At 39.5% G+C, this 27486-nt stretch overlaps 3 protein-coding genes across 11 annotated transcripts; all 3 read left to right on the top strand.

Moving 5' to 3' along the window:
• Positions 1-47: 47 nt before the first annotated feature.
• LOC105690986 (importin-9) lies at positions 48-4826 on the top strand. 3 transcript variants are annotated; one of them, XM_020855240.3, is made up of 12 exons: positions 48-189; positions 537-898; positions 954-1187; positions 1254-1623; positions 1695-1945; positions 2021-2596; positions 2677-2896; positions 2981-3252; positions 3323-3731; positions 3805-3953; positions 4041-4113; positions 4185-4826. In XM_020855240.3, the coding sequence occupies exons 2-12, from the start codon at positions 557-559 to the stop codon at positions 4388-4390; spliced, it is 3102 nt and encodes a 1033-aa protein (XP_020710899.2). In that variant the 5' UTR covers positions 48-189; positions 537-556; the 3' UTR covers positions 4391-4826. The 3 variants fall into 3 exon arrangements, with proteins under 3 accessions (XP_020710899.2, XP_012264616.2, XP_020710898.2); XM_012409193.3 differs by having other exon boundaries at positions 4173-4826; XM_020855239.2 differs by lacking the exon at positions 48-189 and adding an exon at positions 198-333 and having other exon boundaries at positions 4173-4826.
• On the top strand, positions 4660-10012 carry LOC105690987 (histone lysine demethylase PHF8-like). 3 transcript variants are annotated; one of them, XM_012409198.3, is made up of 13 exons: positions 4660-4792; positions 4868-5404; positions 6011-6096; positions 6179-6457; positions 6531-6672; positions 6738-7187; positions 7256-7457; positions 7549-8342; positions 8432-8482; positions 8772-8938; positions 9009-9211; positions 9300-9489; positions 9567-10012. In XM_012409198.3, the coding sequence occupies exons 2-13, from the start codon at positions 5268-5270 to the stop codon at positions 9644-9646; spliced, it is 2781 nt and encodes a 926-aa protein (XP_012264621.2). In that variant the 5' UTR covers positions 4660-4792; positions 4868-5267; the 3' UTR covers positions 9647-10012. The 3 variants fall into 3 exon arrangements, with proteins under 3 accessions (XP_012264621.2, XP_012264620.2, XP_012264619.2); XM_012409197.3 differs by having other exon boundaries at positions 8763-8938; XM_012409196.3 differs by having other exon boundaries at positions 8739-8938.
• Positions 10013-10894: 882 nt separating this feature from the next.
• LOC105690988 (trehalase) lies at positions 10895-25253 on the top strand. 5 transcript variants are annotated; one of them, XM_048656038.1, is made up of 9 exons: positions 10895-11067; positions 11250-11381; positions 12383-12384; positions 18695-18977; positions 19621-20403; positions 20487-20620; positions 20695-21248; positions 21372-21622; positions 23317-25253. In XM_048656038.1, the coding sequence occupies exons 4-9, from the start codon at positions 18844-18846 to the stop codon at positions 23459-23461; spliced, it is 2001 nt and encodes a 666-aa protein (XP_048511995.1). In that variant the 5' UTR covers positions 10895-11067; positions 11250-11381; positions 12383-12384; positions 18695-18843; the 3' UTR covers positions 23462-25253. The 5 variants fall into 5 exon arrangements, with proteins under 5 accessions (XP_048511995.1, XP_020710900.2, XP_048511996.1 ...); XM_020855241.3 differs by lacking the exon at positions 12383-12384; XM_048656039.1 differs by lacking the exons at positions 12383-12384; positions 23317-25253 and adding an exon at positions 21749-22090 and having other exon boundaries at positions 10898-11067.
• The last annotated feature ends 2233 nt before the right edge of the window (positions 25254-27486 follow it).

Genomic DNA, 27486 nt, shown 5'->3' with positions numbered 1-27486 from the left:
CCCCCTGAAAATAGGCTATGAGCTTTGAACGGTTGTAGTTAAAGGGTTTTTCAATGTTGTTTTGGTTGTTTTAACGCGACTTTATCGTACTTAAAAACCCTCTTTGGCGCGTCCGATTTTTCGTTTATATTGATAGAATGCACCGAAACGGCATCGACTCTTCTTAGTAAAACATATTCAAAAAGAAAGGTAAGCAAAATTGTAGTGCATTGATCAGTCGTTTTCCCTTAAGAATTTTTCACCACACCACATGCTCGACACATTACCGGCACAGGCACTACAAGTTTCAAAGTACATAAAATAAGGTTGTCAGTTCTTCATAACAAATACTCGGTAAAAAATAAAAATTACTCTAGAGTTCCTGATTAGTTGATCAAATGCACTTAGAATTCTCATAAGAAATTTTTTACATTCTTGCCGCTAGTTTTAACCTATACCTGGTTTTCAGGCGATTCCAAGTGTCATTTAATTCAATGAACAAAGTGTTGTAAGAATCGTATGAGATTTTCGTTGTCTGTTTTCCTACTTGACTAAAGGTGGTTGATTGAATCCCGAGATGAGTATTGGTCTGGGTGATGTTCAGGGATCGTTGAGAGAGGCTCTCCAGGATACTTTAAATGGGATATTGTCTCCTCATCGAGAGACAAGACAGGCTGCGGAGCAGAGGATCCAAGCTTTAGAAGTAACAGAGGAGTTTGGTATCCATCTGACAGAATTTGTCGTTGATCCAAATGGGCAACTGCCAATCCGCCAATTGGCTTCTGTGATCCTGAAACAGTATGTCGAAACACATTGGTGTTCATTGGCAGAAAAATTTCGATCTCCTGAGATCAAATTGGAAACTAAAGAGAAAATAAAGGAGCTGCTGCCTCTTGGACTGAGAGAGTCAATTAGCAAGGTAAATGAAAATGAGAACTATTGTCTTTATGGATCTATCTGATATGAACGTACAGGTGAGGACTGCAGTTGCTTATGCCATCTCAGCTATAGCACATTGGGACTGGCCAGAAAATTGGCCTGGACTTTTTGATATATTGGTGAACTGCTTGAGTGGAGAAAATGAATTTGCCGTTCACGGTGCCATGCGAGTTTTAACAGAGTTCACCAGAGATCTCAGTGACACACAGTTGCCCAACGTCGGCCCAGTCATTCTGCAAGAAATGTATAGAATATTCCAGGGAGAGAATGTGAGAATCATTTCCCTGTCATTGATACAACTGTAGCAGCCCAATATTAATTGTTAATTCTTGCAGCAATATTCGGTGCGAATCCGAGGCCGTGCAGTCGAGATTTTTACAACAATTGGACAGCTAATAGCAACAACTGGGGTCTATCAGAAGGGATTTACGCAGCAATATTTGCAACCTGTGATACCGATGTTCTGTGAAAAGTTTATACATAGTTTGAGAGCTCAGAATGGATTGACCAGCGACAGCGGTTTGAAGACGGACATAATCAAAGCCATAAACATGCTGATTTCAAGACTGCCAAAATACGTTTCAAACTTTTTACCACAAATGTTGCCACCGATCTGGGAAACATTACAAGAAAGTGCTAAAGTTTATCAAGAGGACACAGTCAATGGCGGTGGCAATAGTGACAATAACGACATAGATTCTGATGGTAAGAAATCACCGATAAACGTGAATACGAAAGGCAGAATTTTGTCATGGACAGTTCTCTATTTCTTCTAGGCGAGATAATAAACTTCAACAACCTGGTTATCGCCATATTCGATTTTATCCACACCCTGGTGGACTACCACAGATTTTCCAGCCTTCTGGACAATTTATTGACTGAAGTTCTTTATTATTTAATAATATTCATGGAAATAACTGACGAACAAATTGAGCTATGGACTAATAATCCAAGCCAGTTTGTTGAGGAGGAAGAACAGTACGTTTTCGCATATAATGTTCGCATATCTGCACAAGGTTTACTGCTCGTAAGTGGTCATATCTAAGTATCTGAAATTTTTTCGAACGGTTGTGGCTCTCTAACACAATAGACCTTGTTACAGGCTTTAGTTACCAACTTTGAGCAAACTGCTGCGAATGCATTGTGTGAAGTTATCACCAAGCAAATAGAGGCCGGAAATGCGATGCGTATTAGCGCTAATGAAAACGTTAATCAGAATTGGTGGAAACTGCACGAAGCCTCTATCCTGGCCTTTGGTATCGTGAAAGACATAATTGTGGAGAAGCAGCAAGCTGGAACGTTGCAATTTGACATTGTAGCATTCCTTGAAAATGTCATACTTGCTCATCTGAACAATTCAGGATCTCATCCGTTACTGCTAGGCCGTTGCTTGTGTTTGGCTGGTAGATACGCGCAACAGATGCCACCCGAAATGACATCGCGTTTTCTTGAGGCAACAGTAAATGGTCTCCAGGAGAATCAACCAGCTTGTATAAGGATAAGTGCAGTAAAATCTGCTTATTGGTTCTGCAATGCATCAGTCGAAGGAAATAACGGGAATGACAACATATTGAGATCCCACTTGCCAGCTCTATTCCAAGGGCTTTTTAATCTCGCCAGTCAGATGTCAGCGGAAGTCCTCACTCTCGTTCTCGAATGCTTTGCAATTTTGGTTTCGGTCAGTAATCCTTGGAAAATCAAATATCATTGAGACAAAAATGTAGAATACTCTCGTGAGCTTGTCTTGTTCATTTACAGCTCGACAAATCGTTCACAGCCTCCATAGAGGGTAAAATATGCCCATTGACGATCGCTGCGTTTCTTAAATTTCACAGCGATCCGGTTGTTCTCGGAGTCTGTCAGGAAATCTTCAGGGAATTGACCCTGAATCCTGAGTGCATAGGTCCGTTACAGACCAGGCTCGTACCGACACTCGTTAGCATGATGAGCATTAGTCCTTTGGATAAATCGAAAGAAGGTATATGTTTTTCAATTAATCAAAAGTTTCTTGTTTTTTGCCAAATTGCACCATTCGGTCCTTAACAATTATTTCTTATTCAAGAGGGCGTTCGTAGTGTCGCACTCGATGTGTTACAGGTGCTGGTTCAGCACTCCCCTCAACCGCTTAGTAGCATTTTGATCGAGACAGCCTTTCCGGCTTCTTGTCATTGCGTTCTCAGTTCCGATGATAATGCAACGCTCCAAAGTGGTGGTGAAGTAATACGCACATATCTTGCGGTAGCTGCACAACAAGTGATCAGCCACAGGGATAATGAAGGTCAAACGGGGCTGCACTACATTCTACAGATAGTAGCTCAGCTCCTGAATCCTCAGGTATGTGCAACCCATGTTAATTATCGTATTTCAAGATGATTGGTGTGATTTGACCATTGTATAATTCCAGTCTAGTGAATTCACAGCGACATTCGTTGGAAAATTAGTTACAACCTTGATAAGAAGGGCCGGTAACACACTTGGCGAAAATATAGACCTACTGCTAAAGGCTGTTCTCAGCAAAATGCAGCGCGCAGAGACTCTGACAGTTGTACAAAGTCTCCTCATGGTCTATGCACATCTGATAAACACAGAGTTTAACGCGGTACTGAACTTTCTGTCTACGATACCAGGACCCACTGGGCAAAGTGCTCTTGCTTTCGTTATGTCCGAGTGGGTCTCCAGGCAACATTTATTTTTTGGTATATACGATAGAAAAACAGCCACTTTGGCTCTATGCAAAATTCTCGAGCACGGTGTGACCCACGACGACTCGAGACTCAACGAGATCACCGTTAAAGGAGACCAGATATTTTCAGGTAAGAAGCAAAGAATTGAATCGTAGAAAAATGGCTCTGGAATATCATTGATTTTGTATTGAATCGTTTTCAGGTGGAGATGAGGGCATCAGGACAAGAAGCAAAGCTCAAGCACAGCCCTTGCAATGGACCACGATACCTCTACTAGTTAAAATATTCAAATTGATAATAAACGAGCTATCTAATGATATCGAGGCCGTTTGTGCGAGTCAAGAGATCGAGGTGAGTAAAGATTACAGTGAATTCAATAGGGCGAATTTTCTTACGTAATTTTCTATTTGTTGTTCAACTGTTGCGATTGAATTTCAGAAATCTGACGAAGATGAGGATGAGGATAATCAAGAAGATTTGATAGATCCCGGGAATGAATCCACCCTGATACGTGAGTGCAATTGTTATCGATGTACCGTTTGAGTGCAGTAGCACAATTTTTATTAATAGATTATCCTACAGAACTGGATGCCGACGAAGATGATGAAGAAGACGAAGATCCAGAATTAAAAAACGACCCAGTTTACCATATGAATCTTAGTCAGTATCTACGGGAGTTCCTACTAAACTTTTCCACTCATCATTGTTTTCCGGCATTTTATCAACACTTGAACGTTCTCGAGCGTAGAGCGTTAACGAGTATCAATATAAATCCCTCGTTCTCGTAGCTATTCCGATTGCCCTAGCAAATTGATCACAACGAAATAGATTTTTTCTTGTTAATGGGCATCAGATCTCCAAAGCTTGAGGATGCGTTGTATATTTATTTAGCCTGTGCGATGCGAGATGCGATTTGGTCAGTATGATTATTTTACTGAATAACACAAACACTTCAACTGGAAGAAGATAATTTGCATCAAAATATCGCTTATCATTTTTACGCGCTAGGATATTCACTGATGATAAAATAGTTTTGTTATAAATATACTACAAAGTAGTATGTAAGTATCTAAAAGCGTTTGTACAGAATTTTCTAAGATCAGTTGCAATTTGCGGCAAGGACTAACTTTGTAAGCCTTGGAGAATTATAAATAACGAGCTCTGTCGCGCAAAGTCATTAAAAACATATTGTAAGTAATAAAAATAGAAAATTGTTTGACATAATCCAATTTCGCTTTAAATCTTTCACTCTTTCAATAACATAGGCTAGAAGACATGATCACATGACATCCGTCAAAAACACCATCTCAAGGGCCCCAAGGGTCTGCGGGTCCAATTTTTTTCGGTGCTAGCAGCGCCACTACCAACGAATAGGTCGAAATTCGTTGCCCGTCCGCGACTCGTGAGAATCGTGAATCGCGCGAGTCTATGGCTGGTAAACAATCAGGAGCGTCCCGTCACTCCCTTTCTCGTGAAAAGCTGACAGTTCCGTCGTAATAAAACACCCTTATAAATATAATTTGGTGACTCGAGTGGGTTGAAAAATGACGATCTAAAGGTGTAATGAAGTTCGAAGGACCCGAAAACCACCGAAAATCGGACCCGCATCCTCAAGCTGCGGCTCAATCCGCATAAAATACAGACAAACATTTCATATAAACAAAAATGGAGCTCCAACCTGCAACAGCAGCATCTGCACCTCAAACAGCTACAACAGCTTCATATTGTTTCTGTGGACAATCTTACACGACAGAACAGTTTATGATACAATGCGATGTTTGCAAGGAATGGTATCACGGAGGGTGAGTTCTAACCCATCGCTTCGTAATTTCATTTTTAAAAGCTTCTGGACGCGACTCGTTTTCAGGACGATTTAATTAGTTGATAAACATTACCTCAAGTGGTGCAAAGCTTCATCCTCGAGTAAAATCTGTCATGTTTTCCTTCACCGTTGTACAAACACTCAACCGAACTGCAGGACTGTCAAATATTCTAGTAGATTCTGTCAGACCTTCCCACAAACTCTCCAGCTATACAACTGACGGAATCAACAAAAGACTACCGTGAAAATCTGCCTTCTACTGTCTCCAAGAAGCGCTATCTTCCGTTCTATTTTTGCTGGCATAACCTCCGAGTATTCACACACTCCAATGTTGATATCACCGATTCAAGCCAATATATGAATGAAAATACTGATTTGACTTTCATTAATGAAACAAGCAATGCCTCAATAATATCCCTAATCCCTTTTATGAACACAATGCCCTTCGATTTGCGAGTAATTGATTGAAACTTATTCAGAGTAAGGTTAGCCCAGGCTACTGCTGAGTTCCTGTTGACAGCTGATTATCTGAGCCTGACAGCACAATTTTTCACTAGTTTGAAGGAATATTTTTTATTTCACACAGATGTGTATCAATAAAGGAATACGCTTCAACAGACCTCGATAAATATCACTGTCCAACGTGTACAAAGGCCAGTGGCCCGTCACTAAGTAAGTTTACCTGAGACGGAAGTTCACATCGGAGCAGTACAGCAAAGTAGTTTTTTTTTATTGATGATATTTTTTCGATCAGTGAAAACAAGAATGAATTGGCACAGACATGATTATGTGGAGTCGGAAGCTAGCGAGAAACCTGTTCAGACTGGAACGCATGTTTTTATTAGAGAACTCAAATCTCGCCACTTTCCTAAAGCTGATGATATCATAAAACACGTCAGGGGCCAGCAATTAACTTTGCAGTATTTACAAACAAATGGATTCGAAGTACCTGTTATAATTGATGGGAAAGATGGCCTTGATATGACCGTACCTCCAGCCAACTTTAGTGTCTATGACGTCGAGAGCTACATAGGTGCGGTATTAGACGATGACATAAAATCAACCAGCTGGTAATTTCCCTACTGGAAGTTCTCTATATTTTGCAGGTGGCGACAGAGAGATGGATGTGATAGATGTAACAAAACAGAATAATCTCAGAATGAAACTCCGTGATTTTGTTGAGTATTACAACGACCCTTGCCGTACGAGAGTTTTGAACGTTATAAGCCTGGAATTTACAAACACAGGGTAAATTATTATACATTATGAATATTTCCAATAGAAATAGTTTTAATGTCGGATCCGATTTCCAGATTATCCCCAATGGTCGAGGCTCCTTACATTGCCCGTAAACTCGACTGGGTAAACTCTGTGTGGCCGAGGGATTGGCCGGAAGATAGCGAGTTAAAGAGGCCGGAGGTTCAAAAGTATTGCTTGATGGGTGTAAAAGACAGCTTCACTGATTTTCACATAGACTTTGGCGGTACTTCTGTCTGGTACCACGTCCTGAGAGGAGAAAAGATATTTTATCTCGTTAGACCATCACCCGCTAATATTCAGCTTTATCAGCATTGGATGTGCAGCTCTAGTCAGAGCGAAACATTCTTTGGAGATCAGGCTGACGCGTGCTACAAATGTGTCGTTAAACAGGGGCAAACTATGATGATACCTACAGGGTGGATACACGCAGTTCTCACACCTGTTGACTCTCTGGTCTTTGGCGGGAATTTTCTCCACAGTTTAAACATACCAATGCAAATTCAGTGAGTTCTATCGAAGTCATGAAATACGATAAAAAGTGCACAGCGAAGCATTTGATGTTTTATTTTAGGATCTATGAGCTGGAGAAGAAGATGAAAACTCCCGCGAAGTTTCAGTATCCGGGTTTTGAGACAATAAATTGGTTTGCGGCAAAGAGGCTGCTAAAAGAATTGAAGGAACTTAATAACGAGGAGAAAAAGTGCCCTCCTTATTTATTGCAGGGTGTTAAAGCGCTGCTGAGTATATTGAAACAATGGAACACAGACAAAGACGTGAGGATAGAACTCGAGAACACGTAGATTATTATACTAGTAACCTGACGGGATTCCATGGATTTTTATGCGGTTCTAATTTCAATTTCAGTACAACATGACGAGTCGCGGTCAGATACCACACACGATCAACAGTCAGAAGTTGTTGAAAGAGTTTAGTAAAGATATCCGACACGCTGAGCGTTACCTAATATCCCTTAATCCTCCCAAACCAGAACGTGAGAGTAAAAGAAAAAGAAAAAAGCCTTTAAACAAAGACTTTGTCGACTACGACGCTGCAGACCACATATCTGCAAAGCCAGTAAAACCAAACGCTAAAGAAACCTACAAGTCAGACTCTAAAATCGAAGTCGGCGACGGCTCACCGGTCAGCAGACCTCCCCTAAAACTCACTCTCCCCAAGCCCATGATGTATCCCTACCCCCGTAGCAATATCGGCACTACTGAGGAGCCGAGCCCGGTCGCTAAATCGAAAGAAAAATCCTCCGCAAAATTGGGAAAACAAAGTCTCAAGGTGATAAAATTCAAGCTCGGAGACAAAGAGGTGATAAGAAGTACGAACGAGGTGATAAATAACTTCGGTAATTTCACCACGGATCATTCGATCGAAACTCCCAAAGAACTGACGTGGAAACAGAGTTCTGTGTACGATTTTCACGATGGGAGTAACGAAAGCACTTACAGCGGTTTCACTATAGACGAAGCACCGAAGCGGAAAAAGCATCAGAATTCCAAACCGTCCAAAGCAACGGCAGTTAAAAAAATTAAACGCGATTTTGACGGAGACGTAGATGTGCTGACCGATGCCCCAAAAAACGGTATAGAGGAACTCCTCAAAGCCTCTGCTTATACATTGGGAAACGCTGCGCAACGGCTGGAACCTGCGTAAGAAAAACCATTTAAAATACGTAAAAAATAACGATCCACGGACCACGGGGACTACGGGTTTAATATTCCATCTTCTTGTTTTTCAGGGCGCCAACAAGTGTATCGCAGTATGGTCAGCCGACACCACCTCCAACCGGGTAAGTGGAAAGCTGAAATAATGTGTGCATGTGCCTTTAAATAGAATTCGATCATATTCAATTAATTTTCATGGATTGTGCATGGGGCAGAAATAATTGAAATCCCGTAATAAATATTTGCACGTAACTAAATTAGCGGCTACTGTGAAGACTGATTAGCGATTACGGTTCGATGATACTGAGATGATTATTTATTCCGCCGTATCCGGGCATTTACGCAATAGTAGTGTGTGTTTTTTATTTCTTGATGTCCTAGTATTTGTAAATTGAAAACGGCTAGTTCTGGCAGGGCATCACCGTCCACCCGCGAGGCTATAGCGGGGATGCTATCGTTCAGCGAGCAATGTTATTCCACTACATCCGGGAGTCCGGAAAAATCGAACAAATCCGAACAAGAGGACGACGACGATCAGTTGATAGAAAACATCGACAAAGTCCACCAGGACGAGGATTTCAGTAAGTGATTCTCATCCTCGTCCGAGTTGCCGATCTTACCCGAAATTCTTTTTAATCTGACTCCCCACAGTTTACCCCGCCCTCGACGCATCCGACGACGAAGAATTCATATTCAAACCCAGAGGTAAACGCCGCGTCGACGAGGCTTGGAATCCAAAAGCAAGAGTCGGCCCTCTTTTACCAAAAACAAATCGACCCGCTCGAGAGGGCGTCAGAAAAACTTCGGTTGAAAAAGGACTGGAAGCCGCTGCCGCGAAACGAGCGAAACAACATGTGAGTAGTTTTTTCTTCCGATTCTCATTGAAATGAGTACTGGAAACCTTGAGATATCCGAAGACAATGAATTCTTTCTCACGAGCAGCCCGTAGCCAAGAGGACTTACAATAAACGGAAACAGAAAGAAGTTTTATTGCCCGTTATCCCAGCGCCAATTGTTGTTCCCCCTATCGTAGAAGAGATTGTCGCAACGACGGACAGCTACAGTTCGATTCTGACGAGTCCGAATCGGTTAAAAGACGTGAAAGCGAAATTGGCGGTCCCGATTCCAGCTGGTAAGATAAAAACCGATCGTTAACAAAGACGCTGTAATACTTCGGTCCTATTTAATCTACCGCTTCTTCTGTTGCAGAACGAAAACCTAAAAAGGGTATGAAGACCGCCAAACAGAGACTAGGAAAGATATTGAAGCTTCATAAAATGATGCACTGAATGAATGTGGTGAATGGTTGTGTTTTATAAATCGAATCTTTTGAATCGGCAAGCAATCGGATGAATCTTATCCCTCGTACGATGATTACATAAAAATAATCGTAACGATAAAATTTTTACCCTCCTACGAATCAATCGGTAGGTGCGTGATTATTGTAATTTGTATATACGGAATTATTGCATCTTTAATGCAAAAATGAGAAAAAAAATTAATGGAGGGCGATGTAAATCAACTTGGTATTTAAACATATATATAAGAGATATATTTATAGCGGTAAGTGGAAAAATGATAAAATATGTAAAATGAATTGTCGATAGCGTCCCGCATTTATGATATACACATAAAAATATATATATTTAAGTATATATCTATGTCCGTTTAATGATACCTATGTATTATACTATATACCTATGTGAACGGAGAAAAGGAGAAAAAAAAGAAACTTTTTTAGCATATATATTTTAAACGACTGTCTTTGATAAAATAAAACGCTGTACATGAAAAAGAAAAAAATCCTTTCCTTTCATTGTTCCTAATTTTAAAAATAGGGTGGAGATACACCTCGGACGGACCAGTTCATTGACCTCAAATCGTCTGTGGAAATATTTACCGTTTATCATCCCCTTAAATGCATAAAGAATCGAGTAGGATGCAAATGCGTTATAAAATTTCATACGCTGTTCACGGAGTCGGCAGTTCACTATCGTTGATCGTTGTGACCATTCGATTCGATAGTCTCAACAATTTTCCCTACTCACTGACCGCTGATGCGTTAAAAATTTGCACACCACATTCTGTGGGCTGCTGCCAAAGTGCTGCCAAGACTTGAGCGGAGACAAAGTAAAAATATCACAAGAAGAAGATAAAAAAAGTGAAGGTCGTTTCGGGGTTTCCGTTGTCGAATTGCGGGGGAAAAAATTGTTCTTTCTTCACTTCGTAGATAGTATAAATTCCAAATTTTCAGTGGATCTGCATTTGTTTTAATTTCTTGTATTTTTTCTTTTGGTTTTTTGGGTCCTCGATGACTAATATGATTTGACAAGTGTATAAAATAGAGAATAATCGATCGTCGTTTCATTAAATGTTATTTATTTATTTATATTTATTCTAATATCCTAAATTAATAAAACGACGTAGAAAATCACTTCATAAAACCGTGATACTTGTATTATATTTTAAGGTGAATTGTGAAGTATTTTAATTTTGAAAATTATTGCAAAAAAGAAAAAAAAATACAAATAGAAACGAACTACGAATTGTTTCAATCCGAGTCGATTATCAGCGTTGGAACATTACTTTTAGGTTAGGGTAGGATTCTGCGCTATTATAAATTTAAAATTGTGTTCGAAATTCAAACGAGAAACAAAAGAAGCGAGCCGGGAGAAGAAGACAAAACACTGCCTAGATAATTCAAATTGAGGTGCGCTTTGAAATTCTTAATACATATTTTTCACAGATAATAGCTAACAAATTATTTCCAGACTAAGAAATATGTGTTTTGAATAACTATAAGATATTGTTGCGATTCCAAACTACGTTAGAAACAATAATTCGCAAAGTCAGGCGCAAAATACTATACATTTGTTTTTTCGAATTTAACAGTTGGAACTGCAAGGTGAAAAAAGAAAATAATATAAGGAAGATAAAAAGGACGAAGAAATTTTTTACGAGCAAAGAAAAATTATCAATCGCAGTTGCAGATTTTATTCCGTCATCCGCTGCACAACGAATATAGTAAGTATAAAGAACGACGAACGAAAAAATAATGAATTAGAATTAAATACAATTGATTTACACTCCCATTATTAATATTATTTTTACCAGCATTACAATTCAAATAAACTTCGTCCACACATCTTCTCTTATCACACCTGTTTTATCTTCCCCTCATCCTTTCCCTCCGATTCTTACAGCGGCAAGTGGTTCGATTTACCTCTTTTTGTCTCAATTAATTTATAGTATGCGAATGATTTTAATGACGGTTTATTAAGTAGAAGAAAACTTTGTGTTCTAGTGGTTTCTTTAATATGAAATTACGAAGTGTTTTCAATTTTTCGAAATCTTCTTCATTTTTTCATTAAATCCGATTTTTAATCCCACGATACTCAAAAGAAGCTGTAATCGATAATGATTGACAACTTGTTTGCTGGATTAGTTGAATTAAAAAAATCGAAAAAAAATCAATAAGACTAGAAAAAAATTGATCAATCCAACCGTCATCCATCCGGTTATCCACATTTATCTATAATTGATCTATATCACGTAAAAAATAAGTTTAGCCAACAATAATCATGTTTCTAATTTCCGATGAGAAAAAAATTTGAATCAAATCAAATAAAATAATAAATATTAATCTCTATTGGAATCATTCAATAATGAGAATATTCTTTCGCCGAAATATGGAGAAAAACTAAATAATACAGAAAGTTTTTGTACGAATTTCGAGAATCATAATTTTTCTTTTTTTCGGCTTCACTCGTTGAAATTTTACAATAAAACATATACGTTACGCAATCTGTATACGCTGTAGGTTATTATGTAATATGATCATATGCACGTGCACATATTAATCAATCAAACTAAACGAGATATACTACATACACCTAGATGTCTATAAAATCTTTCTTCTATATTGATTACAGATTTTCCGAATTTATTCATTTACACATAAACAAAAACTATATGAAAAATCAGAAATTTAAATATTAAAAGAATAGAATAAGAAAATTATCTAGTAGTGATTAGAAAAGCGACTGAATTCGTTCGGTTCTTATTCGATGTTTATATGTATAAATACGGATGGATAACTGTACAGATGGGAAGAAATAAGATCGAGGAAAAAAAATATTAAATAAAATCGAGAAGTTTAGAAAAAAAAAAAAAAGATATCCGTGTATAAACACGATCCAGATAATATTTATCTGATACATGAATTGTATCATCAATTGAGTACGTGCATTACCGTTTGTAAATGCGTGATTGTCAGATTGTTTGTCGCTTTTTTTTTAATCCGCGTTTTTATTGCTGTAATCAAAAATTCTATTTCGAGTTACGAGGACGGCTACTGGGTATTATTCGTTGAAACTAATATTATCATTAGTATTTTTACGATAATGCATGGCTTAGAAAAGACTTTTCTTCAAGGGGACGACTCGGTAGCTCGAGTGATCTTTTTATTTGTTTTACAAATGACAGTAATTATGACGATAAAGTAACGACGCAGATGGAGTACGAAGATTCTTAGATTATGCCTCTTGAATTTCCGAAAAAAAAAGGAAAGAACAAATTTAGTTTTTATTCGAAGCAAAAAAATTGTAATCTCAATTCAATCGCGTTGTCGCATAGTCCCCTGAATCGGTGTTACGGTATATCATACGTATACGAATAACGGGATATAAGTTTTCATTATACACCCGGGTTAATTATTTCACCCTATTTTAATACAATACCAACATATGAACGGGACAAAACTGAACGGGCAGCAAAATAATTACCCATTCGCGTTCGTGTAAAAACTCACGTGCCTCGTCTGACGTAAAAGTGACGTTGGATGGCGCGAATATTCGCAATCATACCTATAGCACTGCAGAATACCTACGTTGTAGCAGTTTACACTGAGCGCAAGCATACGCCATGTGTTGCAAAAATGTTTAACATTCGATTCAAAGTTTACCTATGGAAAAAAAAAATATAGTAGATGCATCGAATACTTTTATTCATCCCCCTTCTTTGACGTTCGCAACTTTTTTCCAATATCCAACCCGACCACGTACGGTACAATAAATTTTTTGCAACCAATTTTCCGGCTTCAAAAATAAATGAATAATTTTCATCTCCATTTTTTTTTCAAGGTTTATCGTCGGGACGGTACTGCAAATAAATTTTTTCATGTATTTTTTACGGTACTGATCGCGCCTGGGGATTTTAATCTGTTTGGACTTACGACGTTTTATTAATGAACACTCGTACGTCGGGCCGTGCTCGCTCTAAAGTTATAACATTGTAGTTAGGGGCGCGTTGGCAAGATGGCGCTGTTATTCGTTTTTTTTTCTTCTCTTACCACCTTCGATAATTGTTGTTAAAAATGATGCTATTGTATCCCGTACAATAGGTCATGGTAATCCGAACCGTACGAAGAGAAAAAGAATGAGAATAAAATGAATTGGAAAGATTTCGATGAGGTAAAATTGACGGCAATTGATGTCGAAGGATGTGTAACGCGTGGACCAACAATTACATATTCGTAACGATTCGAAATTATATTGAATAAAGAAACATCGAAACGTTCCAACGTTAGTTTAAGGCCCGTAATCTGCTCGTTACAAAAAAAACGATATGAAAATAAGCCGACGTCTTGCAGTGCTCGCGTGATAATTGAAAATGGAGGATAATTATTGTACTCAACATTTCATAAAACACAATCGGTAATAAGCTAAACTCGTAAGTGCGTCAAACGCATTTTACTTTTCTGAATCGAACCCCATATTCTGACGTCTGAAGATACGATGGAAAAATTTCGAACAAAATCGTCCATAGGTATTCCGATTTTCTAATTATCGCGTCAACAAAATCTGTCTTGCGTTAAATCGCCTTTCCTTTCGCGTTGGCTAGTTTCTTTTTTTCTTTCTCATCGTTACTCTTTTACGGAATATAATTTGCTCTTCCGCGCGATGTCCGACCGACGTTGGAAATCGCGACGGTAAATGGCGTGGCGCGCAATCCCGAGAATTAAGGAACGTCGCGACCACGGGTCAATCACCGATTCCTCTACTTTTTTTCTTTTCGCACCAGTCGCAAGATCGGATTCCAAGAATCATCGTTAAGTAAATACATATTGCGCGATGCAGATCGTTGACTTCGTCATTCCCTGCAAATTTGTATCCTCAAATTTTCGTCGCGTCGATAGAAAAAAAAAAAAAAAAAAACAACCAAATTGGATCCGGAAGGACAACGCGACGAGGAACGATCGAAACTTTTTTTTTTTCTCCCCCCCACGATTATTCCTACGCGTAAATCGTAATTTCGCAATAATTCTCACGATACACGGTAGTTCTCGCCAGGGTCGCCGGTACTCGAAAGCCGCGAAATAATCAAGGATGAATTTATCTTTCCTTCTTCTGTTTCTCCTTTTTATTTTCTCTCCCTCCTTCTCTTTCGTCTCTGCGCTAACGGTAGGCAGTTTCAAGTTTAATTCCACGCTGATATGTGGCAGACTTTTGTCACGCTACAGTTATACCGGGTATACCGACGGCGATCGCGTTTGCGAAACTCAAACCGTGACTTAGTTAAGGCTTCGTATCCTTATCTTTTGGTTAGTCATGATTTACTCTCCGCGAAAACCCTCGTAGGTTCTCTTCTGCTCTCTTTCCTCGTAGCCGCGTCGAGAATCTCACGTAGTCGTGCAGTCGATTCTTCATGAAACACGACAACGATCGAACGAATTTCTCGTACCAAAAAACGCGATACCGCCATCTCGCGAATCTTGAAATTAAATCGATTTTCGCGCTGCCTTGACTTGGATTGATTTATTTCAATTTTTTTTTCTTTTTTTCCTCTCCCTTACCCGCGTAGCGAAATAGACGCGCGCGCCTAGAGTTTGCCGGGGTCTTCTGCGTTCAATCGGCAATTGACGGGGTCACCGGACCCCCTCAAGGATAGCCCAACGCGATAGGGAACGTCTGGACGTTTCCTCGAAGGAAATTTACAGGGTTTCGCATCTGAATTAACGCCGTTTCGCCTCGGAGAAATCGTCGCCACGGAGACCTGATATAACACCGTCGAAAATAGCGGCTTCGTTCGCTCTCCCATCAAACGAACGGACCCGGGGGCAGCGTCATCGTTTCGGAATCGTGAATTTTCGCATCGCGCGAACAAAGGGGAACCGGTTTTTAACACCGCGCATCAGGCGTTACTCCACATAACGAATGCGCGAATATTAATATCGACGATATTGCTCGTCAACGATTGTCGAAAACGCGTTCCAGAAATCGGATCTGAGGTAGTGAAAAAAAAAAAAAAAAAAAAAAACAAGAAAAATGAAAAGAGAGAAGAAAAAAAAACCGCCGATCGTCTTCACACGCCGGTCGCTCGTAATCCGATCGTTCGACGCGCGCGATGAAGAAGGAGAATGAGATTCCGAATCGACGGCGGCGTGCCGATTAAATTTACGACCGGTGCAGTTAGTCCGTTGGGGTCTTGTTCGTCAATTTTGAACGAACGCGTTAACGATTTGTTTCGATTTTGTAAGATTCCGTTGACTCTTCGATCGCGACGAAGATATTTCGATTGGCTGTACGAGCATCGGGGGGTCAGAAAACTCGAGGTATCGTCGACGTTATCTGCGTCATCGCGCGTCGGAGCGCGCGCGAAACGTAGAATGAAAAAGAGAAGAGAAAAAAAAAAAAGAAGAAATATGATCGTTGTTCTTTCGGCATTCGACGATCTTCGGTGCTCCGAAACGCAAGCTGCGATGGGATTCCATTGGTCAATAACAAGTCGTTTTAATAAAGTGTGTATTAAAATCGGTCGTCACATGCGTTTTTCCCATTGCGTAAGGTTAACGTGATTGACCGATCCAACCGCGCGAGGCCGACGAATTCTATTCCGACGAACCTAGAGACGCGCGTATTTCACGCGTCGCGGAAGAAAAACATCGAGATACCCCGATTTTCGTGCGTTAAAATCGGCAATACCTCGATACCGATCGGTCTTACCGATACCTCAGTTTTTCGGGCGATCGTGAAGCGATTTCAATCGCACGAAACACCGGGTCCATTCTTTCGAAGTCCGGACGTTTGGTAAAGTTCGGCGAGTCGTCAAAAATTGATTTCACGTCGCGTCGGCGGTGCGCCTAACGTTCCGCAAAATCGAGCTGGTGGGAATAAAAGAACGGAAAATAAATGACGAGAGGAGAAAACTTGTAAAAATGAGAACCCGCAACGTGTGATGTATCTCGCTTAGGAACTACGTACGTTATAATGATAAGAACAACGTAGATAATGATGATAATATCGCGGCGATCGTCACCGCGCGATCGCACGGAGATTGTTGAACGGCGTTTTTCTGCACGCGCTCCCACGAGTCCGCCAATGAGAATACGACGTTTCGGGGGCTCGGCCAATCGTTCTCCAACGTTCCGGAGGCACGGCCGCTGATGTAACTCGTCAAGTTTATTTTAAAAACCAGTCGTTCCGTCCCCACGAGAACCAGTCGTCCCTTAATGCCGATGCGAGACACTCGCGTAGAGATATCTCGTGAAATACTTCAGTACGGCTGAAAGTGGCCAGAAGACCGGAGCCGTTCGCTCCGTCGTTGTTAACCGAATCGAAAATTCGATTTTTCGTTTTTTTGATTTTTTTTTTCCACAAAAATTTACAACATCTTTCGTTTTTCCGCTCATTTTTAAAATCCGTTGAACAGTGTTCGGAACCAAACTGAATAGACGAAAAAAAACCTGATACAATTAAATATCGAGAAGTTCTGTTTGAATAAAAAAAAGAAAAAATAAATAAATAAACTTGCCTAATTTTTGGATATAAAATATTGTGAAAATTTTATTCTAAGGTAGGATATATAAGTTCAGTTTCTTTTTATCCTTCACGAACGTCGGTCTGTATCGTGTAAGTTTTTCAAATTCTGCGAACGATTTCGTGACCTTTATCGATTCGAACTTTGATAAATTCGAAAAACTTTTTCGCGCTAAACGAACAGCGAATAATCCGGATGCGCGTACGATTGATGATAAAAATTTACACGTTACATGTGCATAATACTCATGTTATGTATTTACTCGATGCATTTCGGTATCCAATATGCATATATGGACATTAAACTTTGATTATAGTTTAACGTATACATAAGCAATATTTACTCGCGTGTATATCTTGTTTCCGAATAACCTGATACCGATCGGGCTTCCACGTGTTTAAAACCTGATCCACACACACGCATAATAATGCTCCGGGCAAACAATCGTGAAACTTTTTCAGAACGAAAATATGTTCCTATTATCATCGTTATTATTAATAATGTTATCATTATTAATGTTTCATCAGACGTGTGCGTGATATTAGAAAAATACCGGGTGTATCGTACATCTTTTCATCACCTTTCGATCTGGGTGAACAAATATTAAGAAAAACAAAAAAAAAAAAACAATCGGAGTTTCGAGAGCCTTTTGGTTAACTTTTTTTTTTGTGAATACTTTTTACGTATTCTTTTTCATTTTTTTCAACGACAGCTGACCGTGCGGGACATTTGTTATACGGTGAACCGCGACTGCAGTCAAGGACGACTACTTGTTCCAAATTATTTCATCGAACTATTAAGTTCCATTCTTTTTTTTTTTTATCGCGAAGGAGAAGGTATTTCAACCTCGTTAAAAACGCGACGAATTATCGTTGTTACCTTGCCAATTTAAAAATGTCTCTGTCGCTATCTGCACCGTGTGTATTATCTTTACGAGAAAGAGAAAAACTTCCACGATCGCGTCGAGTTTTGTTCAATTTCGCTCTACGCGACGTTGAGCAAGAACGTCTCAACCGACAGAATTTTAGACTGCGTTTACCGTTCGCTTGATTACTCAATTTTCGTACACGATGAGGTCTATTTTTTTTTGGTCTTTTTTTATCGCGTCCTCTCGGTTGTACAGCGGGAGAGCGAGACGCGAGAATGATGTTTTTTTTTTGAAGTGAAGTGAAACGTCGTTTGAATTTTGACGACGTGACTTGGCACCTATTCCTTCATACATCTCGTACCGACAAACTTGTACCCGCTACTATTTTTAAAGTACACAGAGAACTGCGGACAGCTCGAGTTGCGCAAATTGAAAATTTGCCTCTTTTGCCTTCAACTTTTGTTCCATTTTGTTCGCAGGTCCTTTCACAACGAAGGATATTTTCGGGCCTGCGACGATCGTTTCCATACGTCGATTTTTTTTTTTTTCAATTTTTGTTTTTCATTCGGCAAAGTGTAACAAAAAACCTTAATGAACATATTTATGATTGTACGTATTGAAATGACGTTTCTTTTTGTTTTGTGTCCCACAGGAAATGGTGCGATGAGAGTTTGCCGTTTGTACGTCGAAGAAACCGAGGAGTAGTTATCGAAATTTTTGAAGCCCGCACGTCAGCTGCAGCGGATTTCATTTCTTTTCTTTCGAATTACTTTATTCAATTTTCGTTTCGTCAAAAATATAATGGTGCCGACAATAAACTTCACAAATGTATCGCTCTTAATTATCGGGACGCTCATTAGCCTAGCGTCTATGGGATCTGCAGCAACGGCCGTTTACGATCCGGACGAAGAAAATTTTCCACCATCGTGTGACAGGTGAGCGAATTTTCGATTTTCTTTTCGAAAATTTTTATCATTCAGGATAATTGGCGGAATTCATTCCGAAGTGATTGTGAATTCGTGTCGCGGTTAAAAATTTTTGTTGCCGAATCCGATCGATCTTCGACTCGAATTTTGATAAAAACTAACGAGGGTAGAAAAATTGAGGAACCGAATTCCGATGAGATTTTGATTACGGTATCGGTCAAAATGGGAGAACGATCGTATAGCAAAGTCGTAGTACAAATGAAACTTGCATGTCTCTTCAACCGCGCATCTAATTCGAATAAAGGTTCTATTTATAATACCGCGTTCCATTTGCCGTTCATGTATAGCATGTATAACGTGATACATGGTTATAACATCGTTTGCAAAGCGCGGTCATTTCTCTTGAATCGAGTGGCTCGAATTTTATTCCTATAAAAATTGACCAACCGGTCGACTGTGACATTTCGTTGTTGCGTAGCTCGCGAAATTATCACCCCTACCCCACCGTTTTACGTCTCATTCTCTTTTTTTTTTCGATCGTCGAAAATCCTTATCTGAACTCGTCCAAAGATTGTAAAACGATTCTCAAGTTACGTTGCTCATCGCCGTAAGAATCTAAACAATTCGAAATAACATCGAAACGTTATTTCAGTCCCGTTTATTGTCACGGTAATTTACTCCACACCGTGCAAATGGCGGCTATATACACGGATTCGAAGACCTTCGTGGACACCAAGATGAAATACGAATTGAACGAGACGTTGAGGTTGTTCGACGAATTTATGGAGAGGACGGGGGGGGCGCCGAGCAGATCGCAGGTTGAAATTTTCGTCAACGACACCTTCGATCCTCCGAATTCGGAACTGGAAGTATGGGCGCCGACCGACTGGGTGGAGAACCCCAAGTTTCTCGACGACATCCGCGACCCGATTTTGCGACAGTTCGCCGCTGATTTGAACCACGTGTGGAAACTCCTCGGCAGAAAAATGAAGGAGGAAATAAAGGAGAAGGAGGAGCTCTATTCCATCATATACGTCCCGAATCCCGTGATCGTTCCCGGCGGAAGATTCAGGGAGTTTTATTACTGGGACTCCTACTGGATCATCAAGGGGTTGCTCTACTCCGAGATGCACACAACCGCCCGAGGCATGATATCGAATCTGGTAAGCGTCGTTGAAAAAGTCGGTCACATCCCGAACGGGGGTAGAGTTTATTACAAGAGAAGATCCCACCCCCCACTCCTGATAATGATGGTCAAGGCGTACTTGGATTTCACGAACGACGAAAATTGGCTTGCTGAAAATATGTGGCTTCTGGAGAAGGAGTTTCAGTATTGGATGACCAATCACACGATAACCGTTGAAAAGGACGGGACGAATTACACCCTCGCAAGATATTACGAAAAGTCCACCGGACCGAGACCGGAGTCTTACAGGTGCGTGAGAACGACGATATTTTCGAAGTTAGCGATTTTTCTCAAACGACGATTGTTAACCGATCATTTTATCCCACGTTCAGGGAGGATTACGAGTCAGCGCAAATCTTCACCACTCAAGCGGACAAGGAGAGGTTCTACAGGGAGTTGAAATCCGCGGCCGAATCCGGATGGGACTTTTCCAGTCGCTGGTTCGTCTCGGAGGGTACCAACAAAGGTGAGTTTGCCCCCGAGGATTCGAACGAATAATCGAACGATGATAATAAACGAAGCGAATCGTCAATTTTTCAGGAAATCTGACGCACACGAAATCCACCAACATAATACCCGTCGAACTGAACTCCATACTGTACGGGAACGCGATGATGCTCGCCGAGTTCAGCGAAAGACTTGGCAACTCGTCGAGGGCCGAGGAATATTTGAAAATAGCCGATCAATGGAGGAAAGCTGTTACGGCGGTTCTGTGGCACGAAGAAGTAGGCGTGTGGCTCGACTACGACATAGCGAATGAAATCGAGCGCGATTATTTCTACCCAACGAACATCGCACCTCTTTGGACTTTCTGTTTCGATCGAGCGGACGCGCAGCATCACGTTTCCAAGGTCATGAAGTATCTCGAAAAAACTCAGATAATGATCAATTACGGTGGTATGCCTTCGACCCTCGAACACACCGGTGAACAATGGGACTACCCCAACGCGTGGGCGCCACTCCAGTACATCATGATCGTCGGTTTGAACAACACGGGGGATCCGTGGGCGCAAAAATTGGCCTACGAGTTGGCCGAACGGTGGGTCAGAGGCAACCAGATCGCATTCAACGAAACCGGTCACATGTTCGAAAAGGTTTGTAAGAAACGAAAAAAAACAAAAAAAAACTTAATCAAACTTCGTACCTTGTTTCCGACGTTTCGAGACCACCTGTTCATTTGAAAATTGTGTTTTTTTCCCGCTCCCGATCTTCAACAGTACGACGCAACGGTATTGGGCGGTCACGGTAGTGGCGGGGAATACGAGGTCCAATTGGGTTTCGGTTGGTCGAACGGCGTTGTGCTGGAACTCATGCAGAAGTACGGAAGCCAAATGACTGCGAGGGATGAATTTGAATTTGGGAACAGCGGAGGCGGTGCTTACGCTCAACAACCATCCGTATCTTCCATGGGTCAACTTCTGACCGGAATTCTAGTCCTCATCATATCCTTGGCGACAGGATTCATAGGGTGAGGTGGGTACCGAACGAAGAAAAAAAAATTTCTCTTCCGTCGAGCTGCGGGATAAACTTTTACACCGACTACCAACTGACTCGCCAATTTTTAAAGAATGTATTTTTTCCTTCTTTGTTTCAGATATTGGACAGATGATAAAATTAATTCCTAGATATAATCTAGAGCCCCGAAAGTATTTGAGGAAGACGTGAGATTTCGGGCGAAACTTTGGGGGGCTGTTAAGATGGGACAATTTTTATTGAGAAAATAACATTGTGATACGATACCGACCTCTTCGATTCCGGGCGGTTGTCGACTCGGTCGTGTCGGAGTTGCTTCCGAGGTGGACTGTGAGAAATTAGTCAGAAAATTTGCTGGGACAAATAGATAAGAGAAACGAAAGAAAAAAAAACAACAGTAAACCTTATTATATGCATGTTACACACGTTAACGTAAGACAGTAAAATATGGCATTGGTACAAAGTTCGGAATTTTATGTACAATTCTGTTCACTACTCACTTTTCATAATGGTGTCGGAGTTTATGGATGGATGTTGTTCGGCGAGTGACGCAGGTTGAACTTTGCTCGTTTAGGTGTTGGCGGACTTTTTAACATCCATATTCATATTAATCCCTCCCGCCTCTGATTTCACCTCGCTTTACGGAGGTGGAAGTTGACTAGTATCTACATTGGTAACCATAAATATTCGTTGGACGATATTGGCATGTACGTGTCGCATGATTTTTGTTCTTTCGTGATTTCCATGATTCGTAGATCCCTTTCAAAACGCCATTAGAATACGTCAAATGTTTCCGATACGAGAGAGCGAATGTTCGACGCTGAATCGGATATGGACATCTGATGCATGAAATTTAACTTGGATTTTTTTCCGATCACCTAAAATAATCGATCAATATTCTCCACCCTTTTTTCTTTGGTATTCAACCCTTAGCACATTACGTAACGAATGAATTTGTCTTATTCTTTGTACGCTAAAAGATCCCACATTTTTATTCCCTCGGTAATCACTTGATAATCCTTAAGTACGCATTTAGACTATAAGTAATATCTGTATGAATATCCATGTTCTAAAAATCTGCATGATCCTCCTATGGTTCCTGTGTAGATAAAATTTCATTCATATTAAACACCGAAAATTCCCTGTAAACTATTCCCAATAAATCATTTTTAGTTAAGCTTGTTGGAAGATCCTATACTCATTTTCATAGCTCTCTAATTTCCCTTCCTGTACTTAGCTACCTCTATATTCCCACCTATTCTATTTTTTAAAGGGGCGACTCGACCGGTGTCGTTAAAAAAAAATGGGCATTAGCTTTTTTTTCTCAGCGCGAAGATTGCCGATTTTTTAAAGCTCGTAAATTTTTGAATAATCGACACGGATCGACGGTTCTTGGTCGGAATTGCGGCTTGAGTTTTCCGCTTTGAGAATTGTCTCAATGAAAAGAATCTCACACTTCGTTTCTTCGGCATTGAAACCATAAAAGGATCGACGCGTTTTAACGAAATGATAAAAATTTTATTCATCAGATAAGATTACTCTGGATCAAGTTCGATCGAGTTTTATTCTGGGAGAGATACGCAAGTCAACCGGTCGAACTTCCAATCGAGCTAATAGCTGAGGGGTCTAAATTTTCCGTCGTCAAAAATGGCGCTAATTTAATTGACTTTGATTATTTTCCAATTTCAGTATGGTGCTTTACAAGAGTCGTCATCAATACGGTCCTTCGCCGACCACAGCTCCTAACAAAAAGAAGTCGAGTAACACGACTCAAGGAAGTGTGCACAGAAAACGGGTCGGTTATACCGAGCTGAAGGATCTGAATTACGATTGATACATGCTCAATGATTAGTTAGATTTTGTTACTTTCTTTCTTTGTTCGTTTTTCGTTTTTTTGTCTTTTTTTTTCAAGAGAGAGAGAGAGAAAAAAAGAAACAAATGTACACTGGTACAACGGTGTCTGTGACATACCCATATTGAGGCTGACTTTTACACCGATCTGAGCGCTTTAAATATTATGACAAAATATTATTATTTTTTTTCTTCTGCGTGTAATGAGGAGTTGACACAGCTCGATAAAAGTCCTATAGAATTATCAATAACTGATATACATGTACATATATTATATTATATTATATATATAAATTGTATCTATACGAAACATAAGTTAATTAATTGGTATTGCTTTACGCGTATAACTGAACAAAACGAAACAAAACAAAACAAAAAAAAAAAGAACAAAGAACATAAAAAGTTAAAAACGAACGACAACGGCATAGAGAAACTAGCTCGAATAGGTATTATTATTGTTAATATTATTATTTGTCTTTCTTTTAGTCAAATTAATTTAGCTAAGAAACAAACGAAGAACATTTATAAAATTGAATCAACTGGAGCAACAATCTAACTGACAGTGGTTTGAAAATGAGAACAAAAAAAACGAAAGATGGAAGAAGATAAAAGTGGGGATGATAATTTAGAAAAAAACTAACACGAAGTGCCTCAGTACATAGTACGATATACTATAGTATAAATCACGATCAGTTTTATTGTTAGTGATAATTAGTTTTAATAATTTTCATCCAATTTGACATTGTCGCGAAAATTTTATTTATAATTCAACGATGAAAACAAAATGGTGGTCTAATTCGAAAAACTCTTTTACTTGATGTGAAGACGGTGAAAATTGTGAAACGTGAAAAGAAAAGGAAAAAATTTGAACGTAATGAGAAGAAAAATTGTCGCAAAAATTGGTCTGGATGATAGAAGTGAAAATTTTTTTTTCAATTTAAAAAGAAAAAATGAAGCTGAAAAAATCAACGGAATAGCGAAATGTAGATAATTACCTGTAGATTACGTAGAGTAAATATGATGTAATTTAATTCTAAGTAATTCACAAATATTCAGTCACAATCATGATACCTAATATTATACAAGAAAAAAAAACATTTTACATATATATCACGGTATCATAATATTTACAACGCAGGTATAATAATGATAGAAATGATAGAAAAGATGTAGTAATAATTATAAGCACGATACTAATGATGCTAATAACAACAAAAAATAGGATAATAATGTCTGAATTTGATCGGTAAATAATAATTATTAATTTAATAGTTGTTCCTATTTAGTTAATATACTCGATAGAAGCCGGTCTCATAATAGCGAGTTTGAATTTCTTATACAATAATTGAATGAATATTAAGATGTGGCAAGAGTAGATAAATAAATTGATGGATGAATAAATGAAAACGATTAAATTTTTGTTTTTTTTTCTGCAAGTTGTACGTTCTATTTTAAAATAGTATATAATTTCGAATGACGGTATAAATATTAATCAAAACTGATATAACGTCAATAATAATTTACCTTCACGTATAAATGTTGGTATAAAATTATAACCACAATGTATAAATAAATATATATATATGTATACGCGTGAAAAGCAAGAATTGGATGAAAATATATAATAATCGACGTTATTAATCGCCTAGATGGCATACCGATATCATCATTATTATAACCGTAGCTTTTTCATATTGAAACTGTAACTTATAACTATATATGATAGGCACATACCCATGTACATGATGATAAATATAATTTTTAATTAAAATGTCGATAAAGTGATCCGTAATTTGTGATTCCCGATTCCAATTCAAAGAAATGAAAATACTATTCACGACACGGTTTCAGTTCGATTTTTTTCTCCTTGCGTTCCTCATTTTCTGATGGTTTGTTTTTCCCTCTCCTTCGCTTTCTCATACCTGACTCGAACAGACTAATTGTAAAGTATGTCTACGTTGGTAAATGATTCATTGAATGCAAAAGAAAGAGAAAGAAGAAAAAAAAACTTGTGTTATCGGAACGATAACATAACGATAATTGAAACGATGATAATGTGACGGTAGGCAGAGCGAAGCTACTATATGGTATCCGCGATGTACCGATACTTATAACTTATTGTTAGCGAAAGCTAAAAACAAACCGAGCTTTTTAATGAAACTGTTGCACGATAATGCAGATTCCTACAACCTGAATCATTTCAAAACTCGCAAACAGTAATTTGAAAAGAGATATAAATGAGGTAGAGAATTGTCATGTACGTTACCGATCTTGAGCTGGTCACCTCGTCGAAACTGGCTTTACACGCCGGTCGATCCCGTGACGTTGCACTCCACAGTTAATTGCAATTTTTCCAAAAATGCGAACGAGCTAAACGCTAGTTGAACACTTGATCTTAATCCATCGTCAGGCGGTGGCACAGGGTTTGGCACTGAACACTGTTTCACAACTGAGATTTTGGACGAGTTCGTCTCGGATTGAATATTAACACTGACTCGTCTTGGCCAACGTTGACGAGCCTCGCGATTTTCCAAGTGTACTGAAGAGTCGGGATTGGTATAATGAAACACAGAGCGCTATTAGGCAGAGTTTCAAAACTGTTGATGTCAGCGAGACTCACTGTTGATGTTCCGGGTTTGGATCCAAGCGACTCACGTTTATTCGGATTAATGTCCCGAGAAATGCATTTCGACAGGTATAACGTCTGTTCTTGATTTTCTCGGGATGAAAGGATGAATAACCAACAAGCGATTGCGAATAATTGTTATGATTTCCTGGTTGGTCGCAAAATGTCCTTTGATTGATATGCTGGCAGGACAACTCCTTGTAATTGTCCCCACATATCGAACTCTACGTAACGACATCGGCTTTGCATCGCACGATGTGCTGTCTCCGCAAAAAATCCCTCGGTTCCCCGCCTGTCGCGTAGGATTAAAAAATTTGCTACTGTAAATAGAGGAGGAACCTTGATGTTTCTTCGTATGATAAAATACGAAGAGCATTATACGAAATTCCGCTGGCACCGGGGCCACTGACCGGTGACGGGATTGAGGATGGTTTTATGCTGGGTCGCGGCAATTGACTTGACTTGAACAATTGAGTTGACTGAATTTATGAAACTTGAGATCTTTCCGTATGTACCGAATGGTACGGCCTGTCCGTGACAAAACCAAAGAAGTTAATATTTCAGAAAATCAGAGAACACTCCTATCTTCCTTCGGGATTGAGCTTTTTGTGGAAAAAAGAGATCCCCGCATTCTTAGATATCCCACAAAGCGGTCCGCATCGGAAAATTCCAAATTTTCTCAAACTCAAAAAAGTCGACATTTGCAAAAAAGCTGGAGATTCTGCTATTTCCCTCAGGTTCGAGCTCTCCGTAAAGAAAAAGAGATCCCCGCATTTCTGGAGATCCCACGGATATTCCGCATCGGAAAATTTGGAATTTTTTCAAAATCAAAAAAGTCGACATTTGCAAAAAAGCTGGAGATCTTGCTATTTCCTTCGGGTTTGAGATTTTTGTGGAAAAAAAGAGATCTTCGCATTTCTGGAGATCCCACGGAGCGGTCCGCATCGAAAAATTTGGAATTTTTTCGAAATCAAAAAAGTCGACATCTGCAAAAAAGCTGGAGATCTTGCTATTTCCTTCGGGTTTGAGCTTTTCGTGAAAAAAAAGAGATTTCCGCATTTCTGGAGATCCCACGGAGTGGTCCGCATCGGAAAATTTGGAATTTTTTCAAAATCAAAAAAGTCGACATCTGCAAAAAAGCTGGAGATCTTGCTATTTCCTTCGGGTTTGAGATTTTCGTGGAAAAAAAGAGATCTTCGCATTTCTGGAGATCCCACGGAGTGGTCCGCATCGGAAAATTTGGAATTTTTTCAAAATCAAGAAAGTCGACATCTGCAAAAAAGCTGGAAATGCTGCTATTTCCTTCGGGTTTGAGATTTTCGTGAAAAAAAAGAGATCCCCGCATTTCTGGAGATCCCACGGAGTGGTCCGCATCGAAAAAT

The sequence above is a fragment of the Athalia rosae genome, chromosome 5 (assembly GCF_917208135.1).
Source record: "Athalia rosae chromosome 5, iyAthRosa1.1, whole genome shotgun sequence".
Classification (NCBI taxonomy): Eukaryota; Metazoa; Arthropoda; class Insecta; order Hymenoptera; family Athaliidae; genus Athalia; species Athalia rosae.
Note: the sequence above shows the minus strand (reverse complement) of the source record. Positions and strands in the feature narration are given on the sequence as shown.

Excerpts from the sequence above, each read along its gene's own strand:
- LOC105690988 (XM_020855241.3), top strand. The coding sequence starts at position 18,844 with ATGGTGCCGACAATAAACTTCACAAATGTATCGCTCTTAATTATCGGG. Across the intron at positions 20,404-20,486 it reads CCGAGACCGGAGTCTTACAG|GGAGGATTACGAGTCAGCGC; the intron begins GTGCGTGAGAAC and ends TCCCACGTTCAG. Across the intron at positions 20,621-20,694 it reads CTCGGAGGGTACCAACAAAG|GAAATCTGACGCACACGAAA; the intron begins GTGAGTTTGCCC and ends TCAATTTTTCAG.
- LOC105690987 (XM_012409196.3), top strand. The coding sequence starts at position 5,268 with ATGGAGCTCCAACCTGCAACAGCAGCATCTGCACCTCAAACAGCTACA. Across the intron at positions 6,458-6,530 it reads TGACGTCGAGAGCTACATAG|GTGGCGACAGAGAGATGGAT; the intron begins GTGCGGTATTAG and ends TATATTTTGCAG. Across the intron at positions 8,483-8,738 it reads CCGACACCACCTCCAACCGG|TATTTGTAAATTGAAAACGG; the intron begins GTAAGTGGAAAG and ends TTGATGTCCTAG.
- LOC105690986 (XM_012409193.3), top strand. The coding sequence starts at position 557 with ATGAGTATTGGTCTGGGTGATGTTCAGGGATCGTTGAGAGAGGCTCTC. Across the intron at positions 1,188-1,253 it reads GAATATTCCAGGGAGAGAAT|CAATATTCGGTGCGAATCCG; the intron begins GTGAGAATCATT and ends TAATTCTTGCAG. Across the intron at positions 3,732-3,804 it reads AGGAGACCAGATATTTTCAG|GTGGAGATGAGGGCATCAGG; the intron begins GTAAGAAGCAAA and ends AATCGTTTTCAG.